The sequence below is a fragment of the Cryptotermes secundus genome, unplaced genomic scaffold (assembly GCF_002891405.2).
Source record: "Cryptotermes secundus unplaced genomic scaffold, Csec_1.0 scaffold7, whole genome shotgun sequence".
NCBI lineage: Eukaryota > Metazoa > Arthropoda > Insecta > Blattodea > Kalotermitidae > Cryptotermes > Cryptotermes secundus.
Window position 1 is genome coordinate 125382 of NW_019727389.1, and position 26528 is coordinate 151909.

General features: G+C 45.3%; 1 protein-coding gene across 3 annotated transcripts in view; it reads right to left on the reverse strand.

Moving 5' to 3' along the window:
- LOC111864611 overlaps positions 1-26528 on the reverse strand; it is a 629006-nt gene that overhangs the window by 68252 nt on the left and 534226 nt on the right. For all 3 annotated transcript variants that reach the window (XM_023851980.2, XM_023851979.2, XM_023851978.2), the window contains exon 8: positions 16212-17568. In XM_023851980.2, the coding sequence (XP_023707748.1) occupies positions 16212-17568 (1357 nt within the window). The remainder of the gene's footprint in view (positions 1-16211; positions 17569-26528) is intronic.

A 26528-nucleotide genomic window follows, 5' to 3' on the forward strand; every position in this document is an offset into this window, starting at 1 on the left:
TCGTACTTGCCAACTTCCTACAACCAATAATAACACAACGAACGCGCGAACATGACCCTGAAATGATGCAAGGTATTACAAAAATCAAACTCCGTGGCTTTAGTCTGCAAGCGCACTATGCCGACAGAGCGACCGCCGCTTGACAGCGAAGTTAGTGCCAACTTTAGCGGATAGAGGATGTCACATGGTCAGCGCAACGGATTCCCGCGGCCGTTGATCTCGGCTTTCTAGACCGAAGCCGCTACTTTTCCATTCAAGCAGCTCCTCAATTATCCTCACGAGGCTGAGTGAACCCAGTTCTAGACCCACTACGTCTCAGAAAATCTGGTAGCGCTGGGAATCGAACCCGGGACCTCTGTATCGTTAGAAAATATACTACCTTGGTAAAACTACATTTTTTGTGCAATGTAAAATACAATTACAAACATGGCGACGATGCGAAACTTTCAATCTGAAAATTTTAACGCCGATAGAATATGCGTTTCAGCAGGAATCAACCAATACATCAGTGTGATGTTTCTAAAGCGCGAAACTAGCGAAACGTTTGAAAAAACATAACGAAACCCCAAAGACAAACTGTAGCCCAATTCCTCCTCCTTTTCCTCTAATGAAGCTGCTATTATCATCGTATATCAGACAACCTGGCCCACTTTTCTGTTCCAACCCACAATTAATTTGGAGTTCATGGATTCAAAAAAACGTCAAAATAAATGCCGAAAATAACATGATGACTGCGCGCAAAATTATGGGCCCTTACCACTACCATAATTTACGAATCATCACAACTTGCCGCGTATAAATGGCACGTTGGCCTGTATAAACACATTCCAGACCTAGCAATTACAGCATTATTAACACATAAGTTGTAATCATTCGGAACCTTGAAATGCACCGCGTGAAATGAAGCGTCTTAATACAAAAAGGTACATGTGACCCTGTAGTTACGCTCTACGCCATTAGGAAATATGGCGGTAAAACCACACGAGAATATTTAAACTCGGCATTACATGCTCGGGAGTATCTTCACGCTCCGTCCGTTCTACTCTTATGGTAAGCGTCCGGAGACCCATCAGATATGACAGATAGTCCTCCAGGGCCGATCTGGACACGGTAGAGATGATGAAAAACCCCTGACACGAATCTAATCTAATCATTGTACTGTCGGCTAACACGCCTACTTGTTTTACTTTATGCGCTATCGGTTTAGAAAACAAAGATATTACGCTACCGCTAAACTGCGGGAGTAAACAGGTTTCGTTAGCAGCAGAGACGGCGTAACTCAGTACCGGTATGACGAGCCGGTAGCTGAGGTAATGCAAGGCAGAACTTCTTTTGCAGCAAACAGAAACAGGAAAGTAAAGACCGTTCCACACGATGTTCCAGCTGATTGATTTTCTCCTCCTCTTAAACAGTGCATTTCTTGCGGATATGACGTCATTGCACCAGGCTTCTATTCGGTAGTTCCGTCTAAGACACAGAAGGGAATTTTGAATCGCGTGAAGCGCACACCTGAATGCCGAATCAAGTTCGAAGATCTGGCGCCGGGAAAGCTCAGTTGATATAGAGACATGCTACAAACTGGACGGCCTGGGTTGGAGCCCCGGTTGGGGAAAAAGATTTTTGTCTATTCCACCGTGTCCAGACCGCCTCTGGGACCCACTCAGCCTTCAATCCAAATGGGTTCCAAGGGCTTTCTCCTGAAGATAAGGCAGCCTGGGCGTGAAGCTGATCGCTTAAATCATCATGTCTTCATGCGGTGATGCTTCATTAATTGATCACAGGGACTTTACGATCAATTGGAAAGAAGACGCGGCCATGGAAGGTAATGCATTACCATTCGGCTACAAGTCGTCAAAGTAATCAGTACGCCAGCAATATTCGAAATGGGCATCTTACGGGAGAAAGGTCCAGACGCGCTCATGTTCAGCTAACCTCATCGATATTTTCAGTACTGTACGTCGGTAGCTTAACTATGATAAAGAAAAGGTAAAGTCGTCCCTGTGGTTCACTAAATTTTATTTTTTTAAGTCGCTTAGTGGGGGGTGGAGTCCAACTGGGTCCACTCGGCACGGCGGCCACCGATTGGCCTATTGTAGCCTGCCCCGGGTGATTATGATTGAGAATTTGGTGGATGATGATTGGCAGGGGAAGTCGAAGTACTCGGAGAAAACCCTCCCCAGCGCCACTTTGTCCACCACAAATCCAACTTGACCAGACCCGGGATCGAACCCGGGACGCTGCGGTGAGAAGCCAGCGACTAACCGCTTGAGCTATGGCGCGGCGTTGTGCTTAACTAAAGAAGCACTACGCCATGAAGGAGTGAGTGGATGTATAGGTCCACATTTTCGTGACCTCGGCACTAGCTGGAGGTGAGTGGTCAGCTATACGCCTCTGCCGCTTTACCCCCGGGGAAAGAGCTGCCGGTCCCCACTGGACAGGAAGTTAGGTGGACCCCATAGCCGGTTTGGAAGCTGTAGAGAAAACTCTTGACCCTACCGGGACTCGAACTCCGACCCCTTGTCAAGCCCGTGGCTAGTCGCTATACCGACTACACTATCCCGGCTCCTATATTACTATCATAGTTCACAGCTTAACTATAATAGTAATATAAAATAAACAAATGCACCATGCTCTACTAGGGCGTTTCTTTCTCTAACAAACAATTTCTAACTCGATCAAATAGTTTTCACGTAAGGCTATTAAAGATTTTCATCCCATTCAAAAGGTGCCTATATAATTCTCTCACATTTAACACAACAAAAGAGAGTCAGAACTCAACCGGATGGCCGGATGACATGCGGAACGATGCGGGCAGACGAAGACCGATGTGTTGTCTTTAGGCTCGCACGTGCGAAAGTGCAGTGGGGGGACGGGGGCAGTTGCCATGCTATTCTATACTGCTCTGCCATCTTGCGTCGTGAAATTCAAGTACAACTATCGACTGCTGCCGGTAGATGGCGTGGAGGATCTCGCGGACCATCGCAGCACACAATGCTCCTTATTCATTCGTTGTTTATTTCTTTATTTGTTACTTCTTTAACGTCGCTGCCAATAGCTGAACCTACTTAGCACTGAATGACTATGATTAGTGAATAATGAAATGGAAAGTTTGAGGTACTACACAAGAACCCGTCTCTAGGAATACCACGAAAAAGTTCTGCGAGAACTGCCGTCTACGGGCCGAAAATAGATTACAAAACGTCTCGAATAAGATGGAAAAACGCTAAGTAGACGACTGCAACGTTTAGAATAACTACCTGACTGTACGTCAACTTAACAACTCATTCTAGACTTGCACGTGCCCACGTCGCAGGACGGTAGTGAATGACGCGGGGGGGGGGGTGTACAAAAGGTCGAGGCCTACTTTAAGACACTCTTTATCGTCCTGCTTCTTGGTCAGTGAAATCGGTAACAAGATTTCAAACCACTTGCCCCTATTCTATATCATCTTTCCGCAGCATAATGTTTTACGCGAGACATGATGGAACATGTTTCATATGAAGGAACTCTGTTAAGATACTTGAACGAAGAAACATTATGACATATTATATCGGCTATTACGTCGCACTATTATGTTTTACGAGAGTTATTTTAAAATTAAATCTGAATTGCTGTTTTAAAAACACAATAACCTACTCAACATTGCTGGTGGAACAATGACGCGCTGTTTCTGTAATCTATTTATACATCTGCTCGCAATCATTCCGTTTTCATTATTAACCGTCGCCCTTCGGCGGTGAAGGTTTGGCGTGAGCGAACAAAGTGACTGCTGCAATCCCTGGCTATTATTACATGAAATGGCTAATAACGTAGAGACGTTTTTGAAAAGTTTGTACCATTACAGCTCATACTGTTAAACCTACCAACTTCGAAATCTAATAGTAAGCACACCGACGGTAAATACTGTCACGTGCATGTGTGCCTATAGACGGGGTTCTGGATTCTTGACTACTTACAGGTCGTACTACAAACAACTATCGCTATTTCTACACTTTACAATTAACTGTTAGACACACACACTACTGTCCTCAGTCTATTACAGTCTCCACTAGCCGTTTCCTGGCAACGGACTTAACACAGGAATTATATAACAGTATCACTGTACTACAGCACACGTGAAGTCTTCTCTTCACAGCCCGACTGTCAACTGAGCGCTAGTCACTTTACGACGAGCGGTTTACCGTCAATCACTTCGTCTTGGCGACAAGCTCCTTGAGACGACCGAAGATTTTTCTTTTCAACTGAAAACTTGCCGTCATACTCCTTATGTAACATCCTCTCTGGTGAGAGGATTGGTCTGTCGATTGCAACTGCTGCTGGCACTGGCCAGCGCAGTCATTCCCAGGTTTGAGTCTCCCCCAACCTGGAGAGCCAGGTCCCTGTATTTACATCGCCCAGGAAGAGGTAGCCCAGTTATAGCCCCAGGCACTGGGTTCCATTTTCGTCGCCTGCTACGACCCGCAGGGCAGGGTCCGAACAATTCTTCTGTTGTTGCTTGCGCATCCGTTGCCGCGGGAATTTGCTTACCAAGCCGTTGCTTAGCTCCACTATTCCAGCCTTCAGGCGTCATGTTACATTGCCCCTTCCTTAAGGCTATTCGTCCCGAATGGGCTACAGAAGTACCACCATTTCTTATTTTCCGAGGACTGTGCCACGTCTCACCTCCCTCCTCGTGGCTCAGTTTACACGGTGTTTACTTCCCAACCGCTCCCGCTGCTCTCTCCTTAAGGCGGCCACTTCCTCCGGTTGGTGCCGCCAAAAGTTCAGAGAGTGGTAAGTGCTCTTACATCTACGGCTCCTATTCTAAAAGCTGCTTGGAGGCTCTTCTTTTGTTTCGGAGGGGGCCATTTTCCGCGGTCTAATGGAAGTCCTGCCGGTCACGGTAGCCGAGCGGTCTAAGGCGTGCACTGTCTTCGCTCTCTCGGAAGCCGGCATCGTGGGTTCGAATCCCACTCAAGGTATGGATGTTTGTGTGCGTTTTTCTGTGTTTGTGTATAGGTAGGGGCCTTGCGACGAGCTGGATCACCCGCCCAAGGAGTCCTACCGTATGTCTAAGATCTAGAAAAACCGAAGTGAACGGAGAAGTTCATGGAGGTAGGCCTAGGCCCACTGGGGCTGTAGTGCCAAGGAAAAAAATGGAAGTCCTGACTGTTTGCTTTGCTACTTCCAACGAATGAGTTCTTTTCCGCGGACCTCATACAATGTCTTCGTGCTTTCCAGGCGTAATTCCTGTCTCCTGCTTCGTCTTTTGATGCTGTTCCCATTGCCCTCCTTTTCCTCAGATGTAGCTGCTCCTTAACATCTCGGTCCCTTATGCCAGTGATTCTTTCAGGTTTCATCTGACGTTCTTCCAGAACGTCCGTCCTTTCTGGGCGCTTGGCATATCCTTGTCTTGGGCCTTGTCCCTCACAACAGTCTTTGATCCGCTTCTTCGGCTGACCGCGGCGCCCTCCGTCTGGATTCTGGTCCCAATGCCACTTCCTCAGTGCTGTAACAGTTTTCACCGTGACCTCTTCCTTAAGGAGTTCTTTCCTCTGAGGCTGACTCCTTAGTCTCCACACAGACCTCCGTCTTCTACAAACAGGCCTCGCTCACGGCCTCTTACCGGCTTTCATTCTCGTCATCAACTTCTCGTGGTGAGAGCCCATCTTGGCTTTCATTTCTGCTTGAGCGGTCACTGGCCTGGCTTGATGGATATCCACGCGGAAGGCTAGAGAACCTATACGCGTCTCCATCACTTCTCGTATGGCTTTCAGAAGTTCCGATATTTGTTCCAATTTGTAGGCTGACAATACAACGGTCCAAATCCAGTTGACAGTCCAATAATTTGGACAATCCAATCCCACTTCAGACAACTACAGACGAAGTTCTAGATTACTAGATTTACTAACCACTTACAGGTCGTACTACAAACAACTGTAACAATATCGCTATGACCACACTTTGAACTGCTATTACAGTCCCCACTATCCGCTTCCTGGCAACGGATTTTAACACGGGAATTAAAACAATATCACTGTCCACTACAGCACACATATTCTCTTCACAGCCCGACTACTGAGCACCAATTCACTAGATTCCTTCTTTTATTGCCATTTCGCACGGACCGAACAGAAAACATCGTTACCAATAATTCTTTTGCTTGCTTATCTGTTGCCGCGGAAACCTGTTTATCAAGCCGCTGCGAAGCAATGGACGTATCCTCTGGCTCCAGTATTCCGACTTTCAGGTGTCGCGTCAAAACATCTAGCCGATTGGCACGGCGGAAACGCCCTAGACCCGTACTAAGGAGGATTTCGGTTCAAATCAGTCGAGAGTATCAACTATACTGACTTTTCATGGTTATCCTTAGTGCGCCCTTGCAGTTGTCGGCATAGTGCTTCTAATGGAGCACGTCTGCTTCTTTCCACGTCCTTCTGAATTCGTCAACCATCCCATCATTCGACGCTATACAGCCTAGATTTTCAAAGCGTCGTAAAACAACCCACAAGAAGTACCGGCAAATGCTTAGCATATAAGTTCATTCAACACGGTGGCCTGAGTAAGAAGTCAGGTGAGTTGAAGTAACGATGCAAAAACAGTTCGTAAACAACAGAGCGCCCATCCGTGTTGGTAAAGACGAGTGAATCTTGGTTTCATTGCCTGGTAAATCAAAGCTTATTACTGCCAAGCTTCTGGCGTGCCTACATTCCGAAATTAGAATGAGACACGTGAATGCGTTAACCTTGGACTGAGGTTCAGTCCCCAGCGACCTTGTAGAGATGAACACTACACTGCGTGCTATTCCGTCTCAGCCAGGAAACTTGGCGTCAAGTGTCAACGGCTCCTTCATTCTTCCATTTAGCACGTACCTCCACAGTCAAAGCACGTAGCGGTATCAGACTTGGCAATGAATGTGATTAATCTCAGTTGTCAACCGCAGGAAAAGCGCAGAGTGGCTGGCAGGTGATTAGAAGAACTAGCTGAGGGTATGAAAGTAATCGTGATACGATTCCAGGCATTGTCCCAGGTTTATGGAGCCGGGACAGCGACTGGCTACGGCAGAGGGGTCGGAGTTCAAGCACGAGTAGGGTAGGGATCTCTTCTTCTACACGTCGTCCACACAGCATCCTATCCAATGTGTACCTGGGGCTCTTTCTCCGGGGGTAAGGCCGGGGTATGACGCTGAACACACATCAAACTAGTGCTGAAGTTAAGAATACGTGGATCTATATATCCACTTCCTCATACGCCTTCATGGCGCAGTAGTTAATTAGTTAAGGAAAGGGATGGCTCTACCTTAAGACAGGTTTACGGAGCGGCCAAGACAGAATACGACACGAAATCCCCCCCCCCTTTGCACTACAGCCACAGTGGGCCTAGGCCTACCTCCATGAACTCCGTTCACTTCGGCTTTTCTAGATCATACAGATTCGGTAGGACTCCTTGGGCGGGTGATCAGCTCGTCGCAAGGCCTCTACCTGTACACAAACACAGAACAACTCACACACACAAACTAAACATCCATGCCCTAAGTGGGATTCGAACCCACGATCCCGGTTTCCAAGCGAGCGAAGACAGTACATGCCTTATTAGACCGCTCGGCTACCGTGACCGGCCGACAAGAAATTCCACTACAGTAAAAAGCGGGAAGTTCAAGCAAAGCAGAGCTAGGCCCATGCAACACCAGCAAGACGTTTCTTCCAAATCTCTATGGTCACGAGCGGTCAGCACCACGCTCCCAAGATTCAGAAGCAACCCAGAAGGAACCCAGACCAGTTCCAAAAGCACGGTGTTGTGGAAAAGTAAACCCCACGTACAGCCCCGTTTTCCAGTAAGGTAAAGGTAAGGGTGTCGTCACCTGTGCTTAATTAATTAAGCACTACGCGTATGGGAGAGTGGATGTATGGATCCACGTGTTCTTGACTTCGAAACTAGCGGTCAGGGTCACACACCGGCCGATTAAACCCCGGTACACATTGGATGGGAGGCTGGGTGGGCTCCAGAGCCGGTCCTGACGACGTGAAGAGAAAACTATTGGCCCTACCGGGACTCGAATTCCGACACCTCTGTTGTTCTGCCCGCAGGAAGTCTGCTGTCCGGTACTTTGTTATTTTAGAGAAGTAATTTCGACTTTTGAGTGAAATGGGAGTTAAGAAACCTTCAAAGAACTTCCACCAAACGGGTCTGCGTAATGATGGTGCTCTTTAGTTCGCATTCGGGAGGTTCTACGTTCGAACACCGGCCAGGGCTACAAGTCAGGTTAAATGTCTTGACTAGACCACGACCGCGTCCTTCAGAAAACATTCCAATTCGTCAGTCACCTAACATCCGCTATGGGACTCTGTATAATTTAGCTACTGACAGCGCCGTAAAAGAACTCACACACAAAAAAAAACCTCCCAATTCTTTCCTTTGGACCCCCCACTCCCAATTATATCTTTAAACGACTAGGTAAATAAACTCATCACTTTAAAATCTTTCAGTTTCAGATGCATACTGGTTCAGGTACAAGGAACACCGTTATGCGCACTTACTGACAACAGTCCGGTCACATATACCGTAATAGATATATAATATATTGTATAGGTAAGTTAAAGTCGTCCCTGTCATTAACTAATTAAGCACTGCGCCATGAAGGCGTATGGGGGTGAATATACGGATCCACATTATCTCCACCTCGGTACTAGTTGGAGGCGAACGGTCAGCTTCACGTCCCGGCCGCTTCACCCCCAGGGAAGGAGCTCCACGCATCCATCGCATAGGAGGCTGGGTGGGCCCCAGAGCCGGTCTGGACACGGAAAAGTGAAAATTCTTTGCTCTACCGGGACTCGAACTCCGACCCCTCTGCCGTCCAGCCTGTATGTAACCAGCAGCTATACCGACTGCGCTATCGCGGATCCTGTATGGTGCATAGAATACCTCCTAAGAATTGTACCGAACTAATGAAAACGTTTTGTTTTGTTTGAACTTGTTTATGTGTGTTGTCTGTTGTCTTATTGTAACACCACTGCCACCGGGTGAAAACCCATTTGCAGTTAAATAATAATAATAATAACTATATCACACATTTTTTAACGGTTACTTAGTGTTTCTGGCCGCGGGCATTTTGGATTCATATTCTACACGCATCTTTAATGAACTTCGTAAACTATGTATACAAGACAAAATTTAGCGCAGTGCATGCAACAAACACCGAATTATTCTTACTTACATTATTGGGGTTGCAAGGACGAAAGGATGTACCATCAAGCATTTTCTGCATTCCCGGTCGTGCGCCCCAGTGCACATACCAGTCCGACAGAGTACATGCATACGCTCTCCGAGCAAACCACCAGGCAGAGGGGCCGCAACGAAACGGAGAGACAACATTTCATATTGTAGATTCTCTCTTTGTATTCGGTGAAATTCGAAAGGGTTGGTGATAACTTACAGGAAATATGGGGGAACACAATTAGAGCACAATTAAACGAGTCTTTGTAAGATTTGAGGTTTTCACGGCGATGACTATGAAGAAAGCCGTCTTCTGGGATGTGGCGCAGTGTAGATATTGTGTTAACCGACGTTTCGGAGGAATGTATTGCCTCCGCCTTCAGAGTAGAACCAGTGTGAGCAGGTGCAGGCGCCTCAAACCAGAAGACTGATTTCTTCAAATGAGTCTTTCTTTGTATGTTTAACCTTTAGTACCATAACCTCCAAAAGTGAAAGCATCCTAATGACGAATACTTTAAGCAAATGTACAATGAATTTTACTAATCAGGGCCTCCATCAAGAGGTGTCGCAAATGTTAAATGAATGTACCAACAGCTGAAGCAAACGATTTATGATAACGCACAACATTTGCTAAAAATTTAAGCCTACAGCTCTTATGCCAACTTCAGAAGAATGTCCAACGCCATCCCAACACTGCTGCGGGTGTTCTCTGCGGGGTGCACTTATGAGGTCACTGCGGTTTACGCCTTCTACCGTATTCACTGTTTCCTTAATACTCGGCTGGAAAACGTTGTCTGGAAGGAGTGAGGGAGCGGGAACAAAGTGACAATGGAGTTGCTGTTCCTTGTCCTGTTCACTGCCGTGTTGTATGGTTGGACGTGCAAGACAAAGTGGTAGGTGGACGGAGCAGTCTTGTCGTTCCATACAAACAAATTTAGATCTCTTGCGAGTATGTCCGAAAATTACGTGGATCGCCGGTAGTTGTGTTTTACCGGATTGGCAGGAAATTGCATGTGGCGAACAGGATGTGGAGTGGAGCGAAGTCCAATCGCATTGAGAAAAACTCAAAGTCCAGTCTGGTAGACAGGATAGATTTATTAAGTGAGTCGAACAGACGACTTACACCACTGGCTGCTGACTGTCGACTGTCCTCAGAAAGGTTATATTCAAAGTAACATAAAAGCATTGGCCCAGTCATAAGCATAAAAACTAATAACATCTACCTCCCTCTCAGTTAGTGAGAACTGTTCACTAACGCTTTGTTTATACTGTTCAAGGGCTGTCAGGTTTATAGCTGTACGTGATATCACTCTGCAGCCATACCCAATACTAATAAGTTATCCTGTGGCATGTTAAGAGTTCGTGGCTATCGCTGGGTCTTGACAGCTTAAAATAACAGGAGGGCTTGCTGCCTGGTCCCTATGACACTCTAAAATAACAGAGGGCTCTGTTCCTTATGACAGCCGAAACGGATTACACATCGTGCAACGCAAATCGTACACAGAATTATCAGATAATACAGGTGTTATGCTTTAATTACACAATAAAGCATTCTGTTAATAACTACGTCGCTTTCTGATTAGTAATATAGCAACTGCTTCAGATGTTCTGATCAACATGTTTCATCGACTACCCTAAATACTGAGAAAGTGCAACTTAATAATAAACGGTGCGTATTGGAGAAATGTGTATTTGCATCTTCTACTACAAATGACCCTTCCAACTTCTCATATTACAGCCATTCACTTTTAATCACCCTGTATACAGTACCCACAACACGCTCTGTTCTAAGAAATTGGATAAAATTCTATTCGAATACTCCGGAAGAGGTGGGAGGAGCCAGGAATTAATAAAACATACAGGTTGACAGCCGGGACAGCTCAGTCGGTATAGCGACCGGCTACGGGCAGGACGCCTTTCATTTGATTCCCAAGAGAGGCAGAATATTTTTCTCTGCTCCACAGCATCCAGACCGGCTCTCGGGCCTCCTATCCAATGGGTTCCGGGACCTCTCTCCCAGGGCGTAAAGCAGAATGGATGTGAAGCTGACCACTCACCTACATCTACTGCCGAGGTCAAGAATGGTGGAGTCATATCTCAACCCCCATACGTCTTCATGGCACAGTACTTAAGTAGTTAAACAGACGGGCAACTTTACAAATTTCAAAATATCACTGCATAGTTTTGACTTGTGACATCTGTGCTCGAGGAGTGTTAGCAATGAAGTCTGCCCCTCCGTGGCACAAGGCACCAATGTACAAACCGCAGACACGGACAGCTTCTGGGTTTCTACACCTGCCACTCTACTACATATTCCCCTCCCACGTTCCATGCATCCAAACGACAGAACTAGCAGCAACATCTGTCGAGCAGGCGCTCAATGCACTGCCTGATCTCTACACTGAATATCACGGCTCGGCATATGTAGGTCGCTGCTGTATATAGATCCGGGATAGCGACCGGCTACGGGCTGGAGACGGAGTCGGAGTTCGAGTACCGGTGGGGGCAAGAATTTTCGCTTCTCCGTGTCGTCCAGACCGGCCCTGGAGCACACCCAGCCCCTATCCAATGGGTACCGCTCGTCTGGACGAAGAATTTCCCACATTTTATGTATCTCAAAGAAACATTTCCCTGCTCACAAGAGGCCGCTGTGGACATATATGAGTCACCTAATCCACTTTATCGCCCAATACCTTACTTCCTCAAGGTCCACTTCAATATTAGAAAATAATGCGTAAAATGTTTCCATCACGAAATTCTAATTTTCTTCTAATAAATTACAATCTCATTCTTTATGCATTTGTTAAATATATTTTTATACCTCCCCGTGTGGTGGCGGGTTAGAATGTGTCCACCGTACACATGCGAGACGAAGAAGACGACAAAAAGGGAGCCCACAGCCTGGGGATATCACTGGGCAGCCCTGTCACTGGGGAACATAAATATAGGGACCTGGTCCTCCAGGTTGGGGGTTGGACGCAAGGCTGACGAGCCTGCTCTGTGTGGGGGGAAATATATAGATATATATCATTGCGAAATCCAAAGAACGGGAAACCCGGATCAAATCTGGCAGAATCTTCTAGGGAAGGGTATGGCTCAAAACGTGCTGTTTTGCCAATGATGACACTTATATGGTTTTCGGGGTGGGGTGGGAGGCCCAAATTTGTAATTGGCCCTGCCTCCATCTCATTTCTCTCAGGTCATGCTCTCAGCACAGATACGTGTAATCCTAAAATTTAGCTCACTGTATAGCGAACAACGAAAATTTGTATCACTTCGGCGTAGCCAAATAAAATAATATAACCGCTCTATTTTCCCGGGCAGTCAACCACACGAAGCATTCGATTAAACCAAATTTCTTGCTCCAGTAAATTCGTTGCCTAGCACGTGCTAGTTTCAGTAGACAAATTGGGAAATAAAATCCAGGTAGGAAAACAATCCACGACCCCCATACAGATTTAATACAATTAGCACTGTACCAAAGTCAAATCCATTAAATTAAAATATAAAATTACAAAACTTATAAATATCCCTCTGATAGTTACACTCACAGAAAGGAGTCAAGCATAGAAACACGAAAGACTGTTCATCAAAGAAGAAGAAGAAAATGAGCGAATCTCTCAAGCAGTCTCTTCCCTCCAGTTTCCAAATGATTACATTCAGAATTAGAGGTTCTCACAGCGGTGGATATGAAGGATTCTTCATTCTTGGATATCACCCTGCAGACCGATACAAGTCAACCGACATTTCTGAGAAATATGTCGCAGCCACCTCGACCATGAAGATGAAGGCGGTACGTTTCTCCGAAACTATGGGACTGCATGGCGTTATATCCCATAAGTCAGAACTTGTCAAATTACACGCAATTCTCAGTTCTCTCAAGCATGCTACATTGTCTCTCTCATCTCATTCTCCTTGAACGCCCTCAATAATACTGTACATGTTACTCCCTATGAGGTTCCACTATTTTCCTCAGCACCCTGTTCTCAAACACTTTCAAACTGCGTCACTACCTCAGGTTTGGGAGGGGGAGGGGCTAACAACCGTACAAAAAAATAGGTAAAGCTATAAATACATTCAGTAATCTTCAAGTACTGAAACAGCACACCGATCAAACTGAGTTTTGTGTCGCGGGTGGTTACCATGCTCTTTACTCTGCTTGTTTGATGTCATTCCTATACGTCTGAACACTGTCACATTCTCGACGGACGTACTGACTGCCTCTGTGGCCTAGTGGTCAGAGTTCCCGGCTATAGATCCAGAGGTCCCGCGTTCGATTCCGGGCGCTACCAAATTTTCTGAGAAGTGGTGGGTCGGGATCGTGGTCCACTCAGCCTCGAGGTTAAGTGAGGAGTTATTTCAAGGAAATAGCGGTTCCGGTCTAGAAAAAAGAAATTAACGGCAGAGGGGACTCGTTGCGCTGACCACGCGACACCCTCTATCCGCTAAAGTTGGCACTAACTTCGACCACAAGCGGCGGTCGCTCGGTCGCGGACTAGAACCACGGAGTTTGCTTTTGTTTTTGTATTCCCCATATTTGGTTTTGTCCTGCATTCAGGTGGCGAAACATCATCTAGACTACCTTCCTTATTGTTATTAGGTATACTACCTGTAGCTAGAAGCTCGCTATTTGTTCCAATTAGCTAGCAGACTCACTTGCTTTCATGCTTGAAATCCATCCGAATACATAAAATCTTTGCTTAAAATAGCAATAGAAAATGCGACTAATTACTTGCCGAATACGGGAAATCTTGGTTGAGTATATGCAGTCTGTCAAACACGTTCCTGTACTGAACAGGCTAGCCCGCGCTTAGTATTTTCTCCTGACTCTCCAACACTTCCGCATCTTTCTCCAGCAGCGCTTTCTTATCATGCTTCTTATTTATGTTGTCTTGTTACGTTTACTGTGCGTTTATATTTTTATTTCATACACAGTATAGGTAGGGGCTATTCACATGCGTGCGTTATGAACCTACATATCTCAGAATTAACAGAAGCCCTTACATGGTCGCGTTCACGTAACCTCATTGAACACATGAAACAGCAAGTCTGTTGAATGCAGAGTCGCCTAACACGCCACTCCACAGGAATCTAGCCCTCGCCTTGGATAAGGGGGTTACTATAATCCAGAAGGGGGCAAAAAAAAAAAGCTACATATGAATATCTCGCCATTGCATGAAATTCGAAAACCTGAACACACAGAAAATCAATTAAAGCTAGTCATCATATATATACACTTGGAAAGCATAAGTTTTCGAAAGTAATAAAACGGTGTAAAACCTGGGGCTGTTTGTTTTAATTTTACCCTTTTAATTGCGTTGAATATAAAGGCGTAATCGCGTTTGGAATACAGTCATTAATAGAGAAAGTTGGTGCAGAGCTCTCTCTCTCTCTCACACACACACACACACACACACAAGTTAGAGCCATGAAGAACGCTGGGGTTTCGGTAATTGCAACGAGTAAGAGAGACAGAAAACGAAGCTGTTACTATAGCAACCCCAACCACAGTCCCTAGGGACGATAATAGACATTTCCCTCCCTCCCCCTGCGTTTTCGAGTTCTTTCTCTCACCCACTTCCAACTTCCCACACGCACTCTTTCATGTTATCACAGCAGTACTGGTCTGTACACGTTTGAGCGGCGTGTGCGCGCGTGCGTGTATCTGCACACAAACGTTTGCCACTGACGTCATATATAGCCTTAATATATATGAATAACCAAAGCAAAAATGTTTTTATCACTGCGGTACCAAGGCTGATATCAAAAGCACACAAGGGTTTTAAAAACATTCACGATCAATACCAGTCCGTGGGTGCCTACCCTAACTAGGGTACAGGATCACAAGTTTCCAACAACATAATGTACGAGTTACGTCAGTTTAAAAAAACTGCAACTACGGTAACGGGGCGGTTGAAAGTACACAAGGGCATGCGTTTCATGATAACGTCTATCTCTCGTTCGATTCCCGGCATGCGTACCCACCCATGCGGAACTGGCATGTGTACCTAATACGTGTGCAATACAGCATTTTATTTTTATCAACACAATTACTTACAGACGTTAAACATTACTGCTATATGACAACATACTTCGAGGGTGCTGTGTCACCTTCAGCTAGTTACTGTATTTCATGTTTAACACAAATACCTCACAAAAGTCTAATGTTAGTCTCTTTTCATGCATTCAACGCGTGTTGGCTGAGCTCACGCAAACAAAAAATAACTAAGTGAGAAACATATCGCAATGCTAACACTGGCTGACAGAGCGCGACACGATTCTGTGAATCACGAATGGTTCTTTTGAAAAACACGTTCATACCTACCTCGTCTTCAAACAACTGGTCCATTTCGACTAGCGAAGTTCTTTCTTCCAGTTAATGTATTATTAATGAATACGGATCAGCTGGCAGAACAAGAACTGGCAGGGGAAACCAAAGTACTCAAGACAAAACGTACTCCACTTAGCATACCACAAATCCCACATGACATGACCTGGTATCGAACCTGGGACGTCGCGGTGGGAAGCATGCAGGAAGGAAAGAAACGCAAACGGGTCTGAAACATATCAATGACCAATGTAAAGTTTACTATCGCAAGAACAGCTTCATTTACGATCTAATTAAGATTTTCTCAAGTTCAATATGGCTGACAACAGAGTTGTGTGACGTTATAGCACCACAGATTCTAAAGCCGCGAGCCTTGCTTGGGCTGTAGTGACGCTAAAGTGGAACGAGCAGGAGCGAATTCGACCGGAATCTCCCAGGCCGGTCGAAATGAAATTCTCATCTCGTACTGAGCGTGGCCATACTGCTAGCGCCTCCGAGCGGTTAGTTTCGCAGTCCGACCGACCACATCCGGAGAACAAGTGGTTTGTTTTTCAACCAACTAGCCGGTCAGAAGAAGGAACAAGGATATCCTCCTGATTCCTTGTGTGACCGCTCGGAGACGCTAGCAGTGTCAACTCACCAGTAGGCGAGAGTCCGGCCACACCCCAAGCCCTGTCGAGCGACCACCTACCTGTAGACTCTCTCCCGCTCTCTCTCCGCCAGGATTTCCTCTGGTGCAGGGTGCGTGGGCGCCAGCAAATGGGAGCCAACCGGGATCGGAGCGTACCGCTTATTCCACAGCATGTCGGGAGGCAGCTGAGAGTACAAGCCAGGGGGCGGCAGGTGGTGGGGAACCGGATGAGGGTGATGATGCAGCGGGTGGGGGCTGAGCAGGTGAGGGGGTGGTGGCACCACAGGCGAGTAGTGCGCCTGGGCCAGGGCGAGGGCTTGAGCCTGCGATACGACGGCAGGGGCACTATTAGACGAAGGGGCCGTGGCGGCGGCCGGGGCCGGGGGATGCGACATGAGCAGCGTTTGATGCTGCACACTGCTGATGTGGCGAACGTGGGGCTCGGCCACCAGGAGCAAGCTGGGGTCCCTCCACACGCGCACCGGTTCTTGAGGCGTTGTCGTCAGCCTGTCACTGCTGCTTGAGTTCGAGGAGGAAGGTAGAAACAAAGGCGGGGGCAACTGGCTGTTTTGCTGCTGAGGGGGTTCGTCCGAACTACTCAACGCACTGGACCGAGACCCGGAACGCTCATCCCCGCTCCCGGATCGTAGCGAGCTCACCCCCGAGTCGGAGCGGTCGTCGGGGAAACGAAGTAAAGCAGTTGCCGAGGAGTCGATCTCCATCCTGCTGAAAGGCGAGGATGAGGACAATGGTCCATCATCGTCGTCGTGACTACTGGTCGCTGGCTGTCGCACGACCACGGCGTCACTACTCGTCCTATCCTCCACAATCACCGACGGTTCAGAAACTTCTTCTTGCACGGCCGTACCACTGTTGCACTTTTCTTCATTTTCACTGGCTTTCTCGTCTAGAACCACACTACATCTACTACTGCCCCGGCCCTTCTCATCATCGGCCTCCAAACTCACTTCCCCGTCGCTTCGTGTCCTCGAGTCAAGAATCACACATTTATCTTCCTCCTGGTCGGGTAAGAGTTCCTTGTCGGCCTCGTCCTGCTCAGCAGGCTCGTCAGCAGCTTGTTGATCCTGGGGAACTGGTACCGCGTCACCAACTGGAGGAACCTTCCCCACAGGGGTAGCTGAAGTGACGTCCTTCTTGCAGCTCCTGAGCGCAGAGCTACGATGCAAGCAATCCTCAACACGCACCTGCACGTGGCACCGTAGTTTACTGTTGTTTGCCTCCTCAAGCACCTTCTTTTTCGATCCGCGATTACTGGTTCGCTTTTTGTTACACTTGTTTTCGAGGTCCTCCTTATTGCTTAGATCACTTGCACTACTGTTGCCACGGGGTTTGATAACGGCTTCCGCGTTCTTCCGCTTTCTGTCTGTCCGTGGCTTGTGGTTTGTAGCAGATACTCCTGTAACAGAGAGGAAAAGCTTCCTTGTATAAACACGTTTCTTTTTTGGAGGTACAACGGCATGAACACCCATGCATGTACGTGCACAAAACCGATGGTGTAAACCGTCACTGAAATTAGGAAATGAATTTAACAGTTTTCCTGTAAAATAGAGGTAAAGCTTCTTCTATTCCGTTTCTAAAAACTGTCTACTAAACAAAATATGGGTGTGTCAGTCACGGTAAAATATGAAAGTAAAAGCAAAGTTGTCCCCTGTGCTTAACTAAGCACTGCGCCATGACGGCGTACGAGGAAGTCGTTGTATAGATCCACATTTTCTTGGCCTAGGCACTAGTTGGAGATAACTGGTCGGCTTCGCGGCCCTGCCGCTTTACCCCAAAGGAACGAGCCCCTGGTACCTATCGGATAGGAGGCTGGGTGGGGCCCCAGAGCCGGTCTGGACGACGTGGAGAGGAAGAAATTCTTGACCTCGAACTCCGATCTCCGGTCGTTCAGCCCGTAGCTAGTCGCTATACCGACTGTGCTATCCGTGTTTACATTAGAGCCATAACATTCAACATGTCTTACAGTATGCTCCATCTGGGTGAGTCATGTTTGAAATCTCATGCCGGAATTGTACTAGCTATGAAACGGATGATTCATAACATTCAAAATCAACCACAGGAAACTACATCCAACAGTGGCAATTAAAATATATATTCTCATTCAAAAACATATTACATCACTGACAAAACCAGACAAACAATATGCACATGAAATGAAAACGCCATTATAACGGATTAATATTAAACTCGACGTATTCTTCGAGCTCGCTTCATTAGTCAACAAATATGCCGGCTTTAGAAATAAACTCTTCATTTAAAAATCGAAAATCGGTTCTAACACACCAAGTAATCCCACAAACACATATTTTCGACACGTGTTCCACTGCTGACTCATTCGATTATTCAGGGTCACATCCGGTTCAAATATAATTTATCATTATTCGCACACAGAGCGTTTTAACTATCTGTAGAGCCAAGGCAGTCCCGTCGAAGTGGGCCTCGACCTAACCTGCAACTGGCGACGGAACTGTAACATAAAAGACAAGCTGTAAGTTGTCAGCTTCACGCCCCGGCCGCTTTATCACCGGGTAGAGAGCCCCCGGTACCCATTGGATAGGAGCTTGGGTAGGAACCCGACAGCCAGTATGGACGACGTGCAGAAGGGAAAGTTCTTGACCCTACCGGGACTGGAACTCCCAAACCCTCGGTCGTCCAGCCCATAGCTAATCGCTATACTGACAATGTTATCCCGGCTCCAGGTTGCAACAAGAATAAAGTTAAAAAGGGATCATAATATGGGCAAACTCCGGGGGCTTAAATATGGAGTTTCCTGATCCCAAACAAAATGTTATATGACAATACTAAATGGGAAACCATACCACCCTCTGCTGTACCAAGCAATGCTGGCGAAGCCTGACATGCAATTAGATAGGGTACGACGTGCATCTCCACTTTCCGGGTTGGTGGGTGGCTGAACCCCATGAAATCTTACTTAACATCGTTCGATTTCTTGCATATGACGTTATGTATGGGCATGCCAAACAATGGTTTGCGGCATATAATTATAGCGATGGCTGAATTCCATACCGAAGTTCAGGCTCAACTCGAATACTGTCTTGATATTTACACAGCTGTGAAATCATAACCATAATGTTAGCGGCATTCTATGTTGCTATTTTAACATTCTTTCACTGACTTGTGAATATCTGAGCTCGGTTCATTCACGTACACAAATTCGATAAAGTCTTCATCTCTACACTGTTCGCTGTCCTTTGTGTCAGACATCTCAATACCAAACACTCGGTACTTTCAATTATTAGTGATGCCTCAAAACCTAGATGATTTAAATGAAGACACAGCTAGAATACCTTACTTAACATTCCCTCAAGGTAAAAAAAAAATGAATTTATGTAAACGTCAGTCACCAACTGCATTTTACTTAAGAATATCCTCTCAACACATACTCGATTAAGAAAAACTTGAATGTACGCAATCTTAAACCCGATTAGTGGAAATTGTAACACAAACAGGCGAAAAATCTCATTAATTATAAAAGTGTTTAAGTATACTCGTACTGCTTGTGGAAAGGTACGTTCTAGTGTTCATTAGAAAACACAGTAGCACAGTTTCTTTCCGAGGAGTCTAAGTGCTTCAATTTTGGTAATCTCTTTGGATAACTGTATACAATTGAATAACTTAACCTGAAAGTGAGTGTTTTGCGGTTTGGTAAGTTGACACAACTGAATCATTTATTTGGGATATGCGCGTATGCAGTGTTGGTAAGCTCTCTGAATAGCAAGTTACACCTGAATAAATCAATTGGTGAGTGAGTGTGTTGTGGTAATGGCGGGCTCTTTGAAATACAGGATACAACCGAGCCGTTTAGTTGGGGTGTGAGCGTGTTGCAGGTCTCGGTAAGTCTTTAAACAACAAGATACAACTGAATACTTCAACTGGAAAGTGACTGTGCTGCGGTTCCGGTAAGCTCTTTGAGTAACAAGTTACACCTGAATAAATCAGTTGGTGAGGGTGTTGCAGTTCTGGCAGGCTCACTGAACAACAGGATACAACTGAATCATTCAGTTTAGGCGTGAGTGTACTGCAGTTCTGGAGAGGTCTTCGAGCAACAAGATACAACTTAATAATTCAATTGGAAAGTGAGTGTGTTGCAGTTCTGCCAGGCTCACTGAACAACAGGATATAACTGAATCATTCAGTTTAGGCGTGAGTGTACTGCAGTTCTGGAGAGGTCTTCGAGCAACAAGATACAACTGAATAATTCAATTGCAAAGTGAATCTGTTGCAGTTCTGTCAGGCCCAGTGAACAACAGGATACAAGTGAATCATTTAGTTGGGGTGTCAGTGTACTGCAGTTCTGGGTAGGTCTTCAAGCAACAAGACACAACTTAATTCAATTGGAAAGTGAGTGTGTTGCAGTTCTGCCAGGCTCACTGAACAACAGGATACAACTGAATCATTTAGTTGGGGTGCGAGTATGCTGCAGTTTGGTTAAGTTCTTTGAATAACAGAATACATCAGTAACAGCTAAATGGAAAACGAGATGTGTCCAAAAGTAACATTTTACAAGGAAAATGAAAATGTCCTTCCTAAATCGTCACTCGTCAGAAATACATTATTCTTGTTAACATGAGATGGGATAGCTCAACAGGTATAGGGTCTAGGCTACAGACTGGACGCATGAGAAAATTTGGAAATTGTCTGCTGTATCTAGGATATTTATCAGCACAATGTTTTAAACTACACAATGTTTTAAACTAAAGTAAACAGAAGACATGGGCCTTTTTATGCTCGACCCTCGATATGAATAGAATACCTTACACGTTTCAGGGTTATTTCTTGCCAAATCCGCAGCGTGCTTATGAGACAACCCAACCTTGGCCATTTGATGAGGTTATAGTTCAACAACTCCGCATAGGTAATGCTTTCTTTCATTATTACGATGCTTATCACTATCTCAACTGCTACCAGTGCTTTGTGATATATCTAACTAATAGGATTTGTTTTATTAAGTGCGTAAATAATATCACCCTTACAACTTATTGAAGTAGGTGACCATTTGCAAAGATGTTGTACTTATGTGCTTCTACAGTTAAGCTAAAAACAAAATGCCTTTTCAACTGGAGTAGCTCAGGATATGACCTTACTTTAAAAACATCAATCTGTTTTATCCTTTGTTACTTCTTTTCCACCTGTCACTATACGTTCTCTCTAAATACAAAGCAATCCTTCCATGCGGACACAATATGAAAACACTACAACCTCAGACTGATAAAAAGCGGACATATACCCTCTTCCGACTGATTAAAATTTAGTTCCCCCTTTACCTGGACTTCTTTCAGTAAGCAAAGAATGTGAAAGTGTAACAGGAATTCCATGTTTGCATGTTTCATCTCCCAAACCATTTATGAGATTCTGAATAAATTAGACCCGAGTGTGCCGTTGGTCCAAACTGGTACGTTATAACTCGTATTTTTCGCAAGGGTTAAAATATACTTCATCAAACTGCTCACCAGTGTCACTATACAAGAAAATATCTATAAAGCATCAAACAGCCTCTAAAACAAAACAATATTTGCCTCTCAATGTACAAAATAATTTTAAAATCCTGATTTCGCCCAATAATTACCTTCAAATGCGGTAGTTCTACAAACAAACAACAAACTCCGTGGTTTTAGTCCGCAAGCGAACTATACTGACCGAGCGAAAGCGCTTATCGGCGAAGTTAGTGCCAAATTTATGGCAGTTCTACATAACAAGAAAAATCTAATACCTGCACCAGTGGGCGGGCTCTTGTGAACCGGGAAAGGAACCTTCAAGGTGCATAAAATGCGGAACCTCCCAAATAAAAAGTAATGTCAACCACAGGGTCACATAACTACACGAACGGCACGATACAAGAGGGGTACAGAAGACACAGGGTCACATAACTACACGAACGGCACGATACAAGAGGGGTACAGAAGACACAGGGTCACATAACTACACGAACGGCACGATACAAGAGGGGTACAGAACACACAGGGTCACATCACTACACGAACGGCACGGTACAAGAGGGGTACAGAACACACAGGGTCACATCACTACACGAACGGCACGATACAAGAGGGGTACAGAACACTCAGGGTCACATCACTACACGAACGGCACGATACAAGAGGGGTACAGAACACAGGGTCACATCACTACACGAACGGCACGATACAAGAGAGGTATAGAGCACAGCGCCACATCACTACACGAACGGCAAGATACAAGAGAGGTATAGAACACAAGTACACGACGTCTGCACACAACAATGGAAGATGAGAGCTGTAGTCTTCTGGGTAAATATGCCGTTGTTCTGTAGGTGGTTATCAACGTTTCTGCTAGAAACTCCTGAGCTAGCAGGTCCCCAAGTCAATCTTCCTTTTAATAACCGCTTGGACTAATCTATACGTATATACGAATCCTTTGTAATAATTCACAAGAAGAGATTAGCACGAATTTGTATTCAAAGGGGCTTAATTTGCGTCATATTTTATGTACTTTTCCAACAAGACACTAACGAAATATTAAAAGTATCTGCTACGCTAGTATGTATATGTTTGTATGACCATCACATCCCGGCTTTGGGTACAATCACGGCGCACTGCATGCGCTATTTATGGTGAACAATGTAGCCCTGATCACTATACATGTGTACCGCCACTGAGATGTAGCACAGTACCCTGTGTCAACCTTCGTGTTCTGTTGGACTGCACTCTTGTCGTGACTCAGAGAAAGGAAGTTTCCAAATGCGGGTGTCTAAAACGTCATGTAAACCCTCAAGAGATGGGGTAACACCGCTCTCTTCCAACCCGCCTTTGCTTGTATCAGCGCAGTCGCAATGGGGCTATCCCTGCTACACCTGTTTCTACCTTAGGACAGTGTATGATGCCTACTGGAAGTTGTCCTCACAGATCAAACTAAGGAAGATCGGTATAGGTACGGGAAACTAGCTGCGTCAGTTCGCATGAGTCTCAGGGTAGCAATGCCGAAGAAAGCGTTTTTCTGAGAGTTGAGCCAATTGACGTTTATTCAGCTGCTAATTCACCACACTGTTAAATTAATGTATTCTTAGCTTTAAGTTACAGCGTTACACTATCGGCTAGCTATGCCCCAGAGCGTGCAAGGGTCACGTCCGTTCAGTTCGGAATATTGTGAAAGTCTCCCCTTGTGGAATGCTTGCACACCCCACGCTGAGAATTCGAAAGATGGTGTTGACATATACATTTCATCCCATCTTCCGTGGGAAGCTTGAACGAGGCAACTCAATCATACTGGCCCTCATTCACAGGCAATTGTAACAAGCTCTGACCTGTCCTTTTAGGCGCGTCCGGTTCCCTGTACCAGAGCGAAATTTATGACTGATCGTAAATGTCATAACTCCGGACTTCTTGTTTCTGCCAGAATCTAGAAATTTTCAACATAAACACCGTATTGCACGTCCCAGACGATGAAATACGATATTATAGATCACGATACATTTCCAGTAATATCGAAACATAAGACTTTTGAAATCAAAATTGCCGAGAATTAATTAGAAATAAATTTCATGGTCATCTATAATCTTCCAAATAAATAAGGCCTCAGAATGATCAGCGTCAGGGGTTACATGGGAGACCGATGCGTATATCGAATCATATTAATAAAGCTCGTTGAAATAATAAACTCGTTGGTTCAGAATCCTTGAGAAGCTTACAGCAATTCAGTTAATCAAGAAATTCTGGAATCTTTCAAGGAAACGAATTTAACTCGCTCACGATGCGGTCCAATGGTGAGTTTCTGTGGTAACAGTAATCATTCGGTTCCTTATCAACCGGAAGTTCTTAGATAACGTGAACAACAATAAATTGCCTATGCAAAATTTGTCAGATTTGAATAAGTAACTGAACTGTCCTCTAAATTCGGCACTGCGTCACACCAATTAAAGTGGGTATACAACAAATAGACACTTCATGGTGAAATTACTATATCGTAATGACCAAATCGGAAATAGTCACGTTTATGATTGGCAGACCGCTAGCCCTTGACGGGTGACTACGGAAGTAATAAGACGGAATGACTATTAAGTTTCTATTTTATGTAACGCCATAATAGCTTGCTAGCCTGGTCAGAGGGCGTGTCTGCAACAGCTCTCCACCCTTCACGTGAGCATGCAATTTCATCAATCCGCGCCTACTCGCCAAATAGTTCTGAAATGCGAGTAGCCAGAGGGGCAGTGGCACAACCATCACAGAATGGAAAGAAAATGTTCGAGTAAATTGCACGCACTGATAGCAAGTGAATCACACGCTCTTACATGATCGCACAGTTCAGACGCAATATAGCCCGAGGGTCCCAGTAACACTAATACCAGGGCTCGTCGTGTGACGTCTCACTTCTGTACAGCCTATTTCACTGAAGGGTAAAGTTGTTCCAAAAGTACTCCACTTTGAGGACGCATGGCGGGCTAATCGTGTACTAAATAACTAAATATTCCTATTCATTTAACTTCTAGGTTTTTCAACTCGGCGCATCCCAGGGGTTTTCTTTACTACCAAAATTGTCTGGATTTCTTGCTATCCCATATTGAGCATACTGGAACCACCATGACTTGACTAATGCAAAAATATTGGGGAAGCTATACAAATTAGGCCTACAAAGTTCCTCGTTATGGATTACCCGACATTTCAACTTCTACAAACTTACGTCACAATATTGTCATGTATCCGGAGGTTATATCATTGTTATTGTCATATAGGTTGAGCTATGAACAATTCACACTGCTTACAGTGGAAACGCAAATTAATGAGTATCGTGTAGCGACCTCCATCTCGGGAAGAAGAATGAAGCAAAATTATTCTGATCTTCACTTCATCCCCAGTCGCTGAAGGGTGCAAATGCCGGCAGGAACACTGTGGTTGGGGGCCGGCGCTCGCAAATAAACCATGCAACTAGAAGCGCGACTGGTCAACACATGACCGTCGGCAAATAGCATTTACGGGCACACAGCGCTGACGTCAATCTCTGCCAATGCTGTTTCAAGGCGGCCAGCGCTGATAAAAGAAACTGATACATATCGTAACCGCACTGCAGAAGACCGTGAGGCAATTCGAACGTGTCCTTGTGCCTAGGACCTCCGATATGTCTCGAGATATTAGTTCTCGACAGAATTTAGCCACCTGCTTAATGGTGTGACTGTCCAGCTTTATCCGCATAGCGTACAACCAACCAGTTGTGACACTAAGGCCAAGGGCACACCAAGGAAACTGGCAACCACAACGCAACCGCTATTTCCGAGAATTGTTATCAGACTGAGTTGCACACATGTTACTGAATGGAGCAGCGCAAAAGCAGTTTCCTTGGTGTGCCCTCGGACTAAGCGCCTTGCCCTACCTATCATGGGCCGGGTTAGCAGCAGAGCATGAAACCATGCCTAGAGGGAACGATAATTCAACTGACGTGGGAACCGGCCAGAAAGACCACTCCTTCAAGACAAAGAAAAAATAGTCTACAACTAGATCAATTTCATTTATTTCACTGTGGTATCCCTCTGCCTATCTCCAGTTACGAGTTTCTGAACAGAAAATGCATGGACCAGCCGCCTCGAACTGTAACTTGTTACGGAATTTTAATACGACCCCTCTTCCATAATACAGGACACTATGTAAGAGCTCACGTAACGGAACTACAAAAAGGGGCTAGCCTGTTATTTCTTACAGATATGCAATTAAAGCAATCCTGGGAAATCAATCAGTACTAATTCTCTTATAAAAGGGCTTTCTAATTATTTGCAAGCTATCGATACAGGTTCCAATGACATGAGTTAACTCAGTCACAGCATTTGGTGCCCTCTTACAACACAGATCTATCGTTTTTATCTTAAGTTATCTCATTAGGCAAGATCTACATCTTGTTATTAACTATTTTTCTGGGAAAAATACCTTGATAATTTTCAGGTTAAGGTCACAGCCTTCTTCGGGATTACTGGGCTTCTGCACTTTGTTCATCGTCTGGTTGTCGGAAAAAAACACAAATTATCATAAAATGCATAAAATTTCCACCTTTTTTCTATGTTACTTTCAGGTCTCTGCATGCTTTACCACAATTTTTCTTGTATATCTACCTGTTCTCTCCCACTGAAGATGCCTGATCTCAGTGTCTATATATAGCTGTAGTTATACGACTCAGATTAGCGCTTTCTACTGGACCCAACACACTCCTCATTTGAGGACGGAAACCCTTCCAAGTTCCCGAAACGTTGTGTTCTTTTTTTTTTAATACCATACGATGGACAAAATCCAAAAACCCAGTCCTGAGTCAGAACGCTTCACAATCTACACCACCTTCTTCCCTCGACGGTAAAATTTGGGTGACCCCACTGGGAGGAAC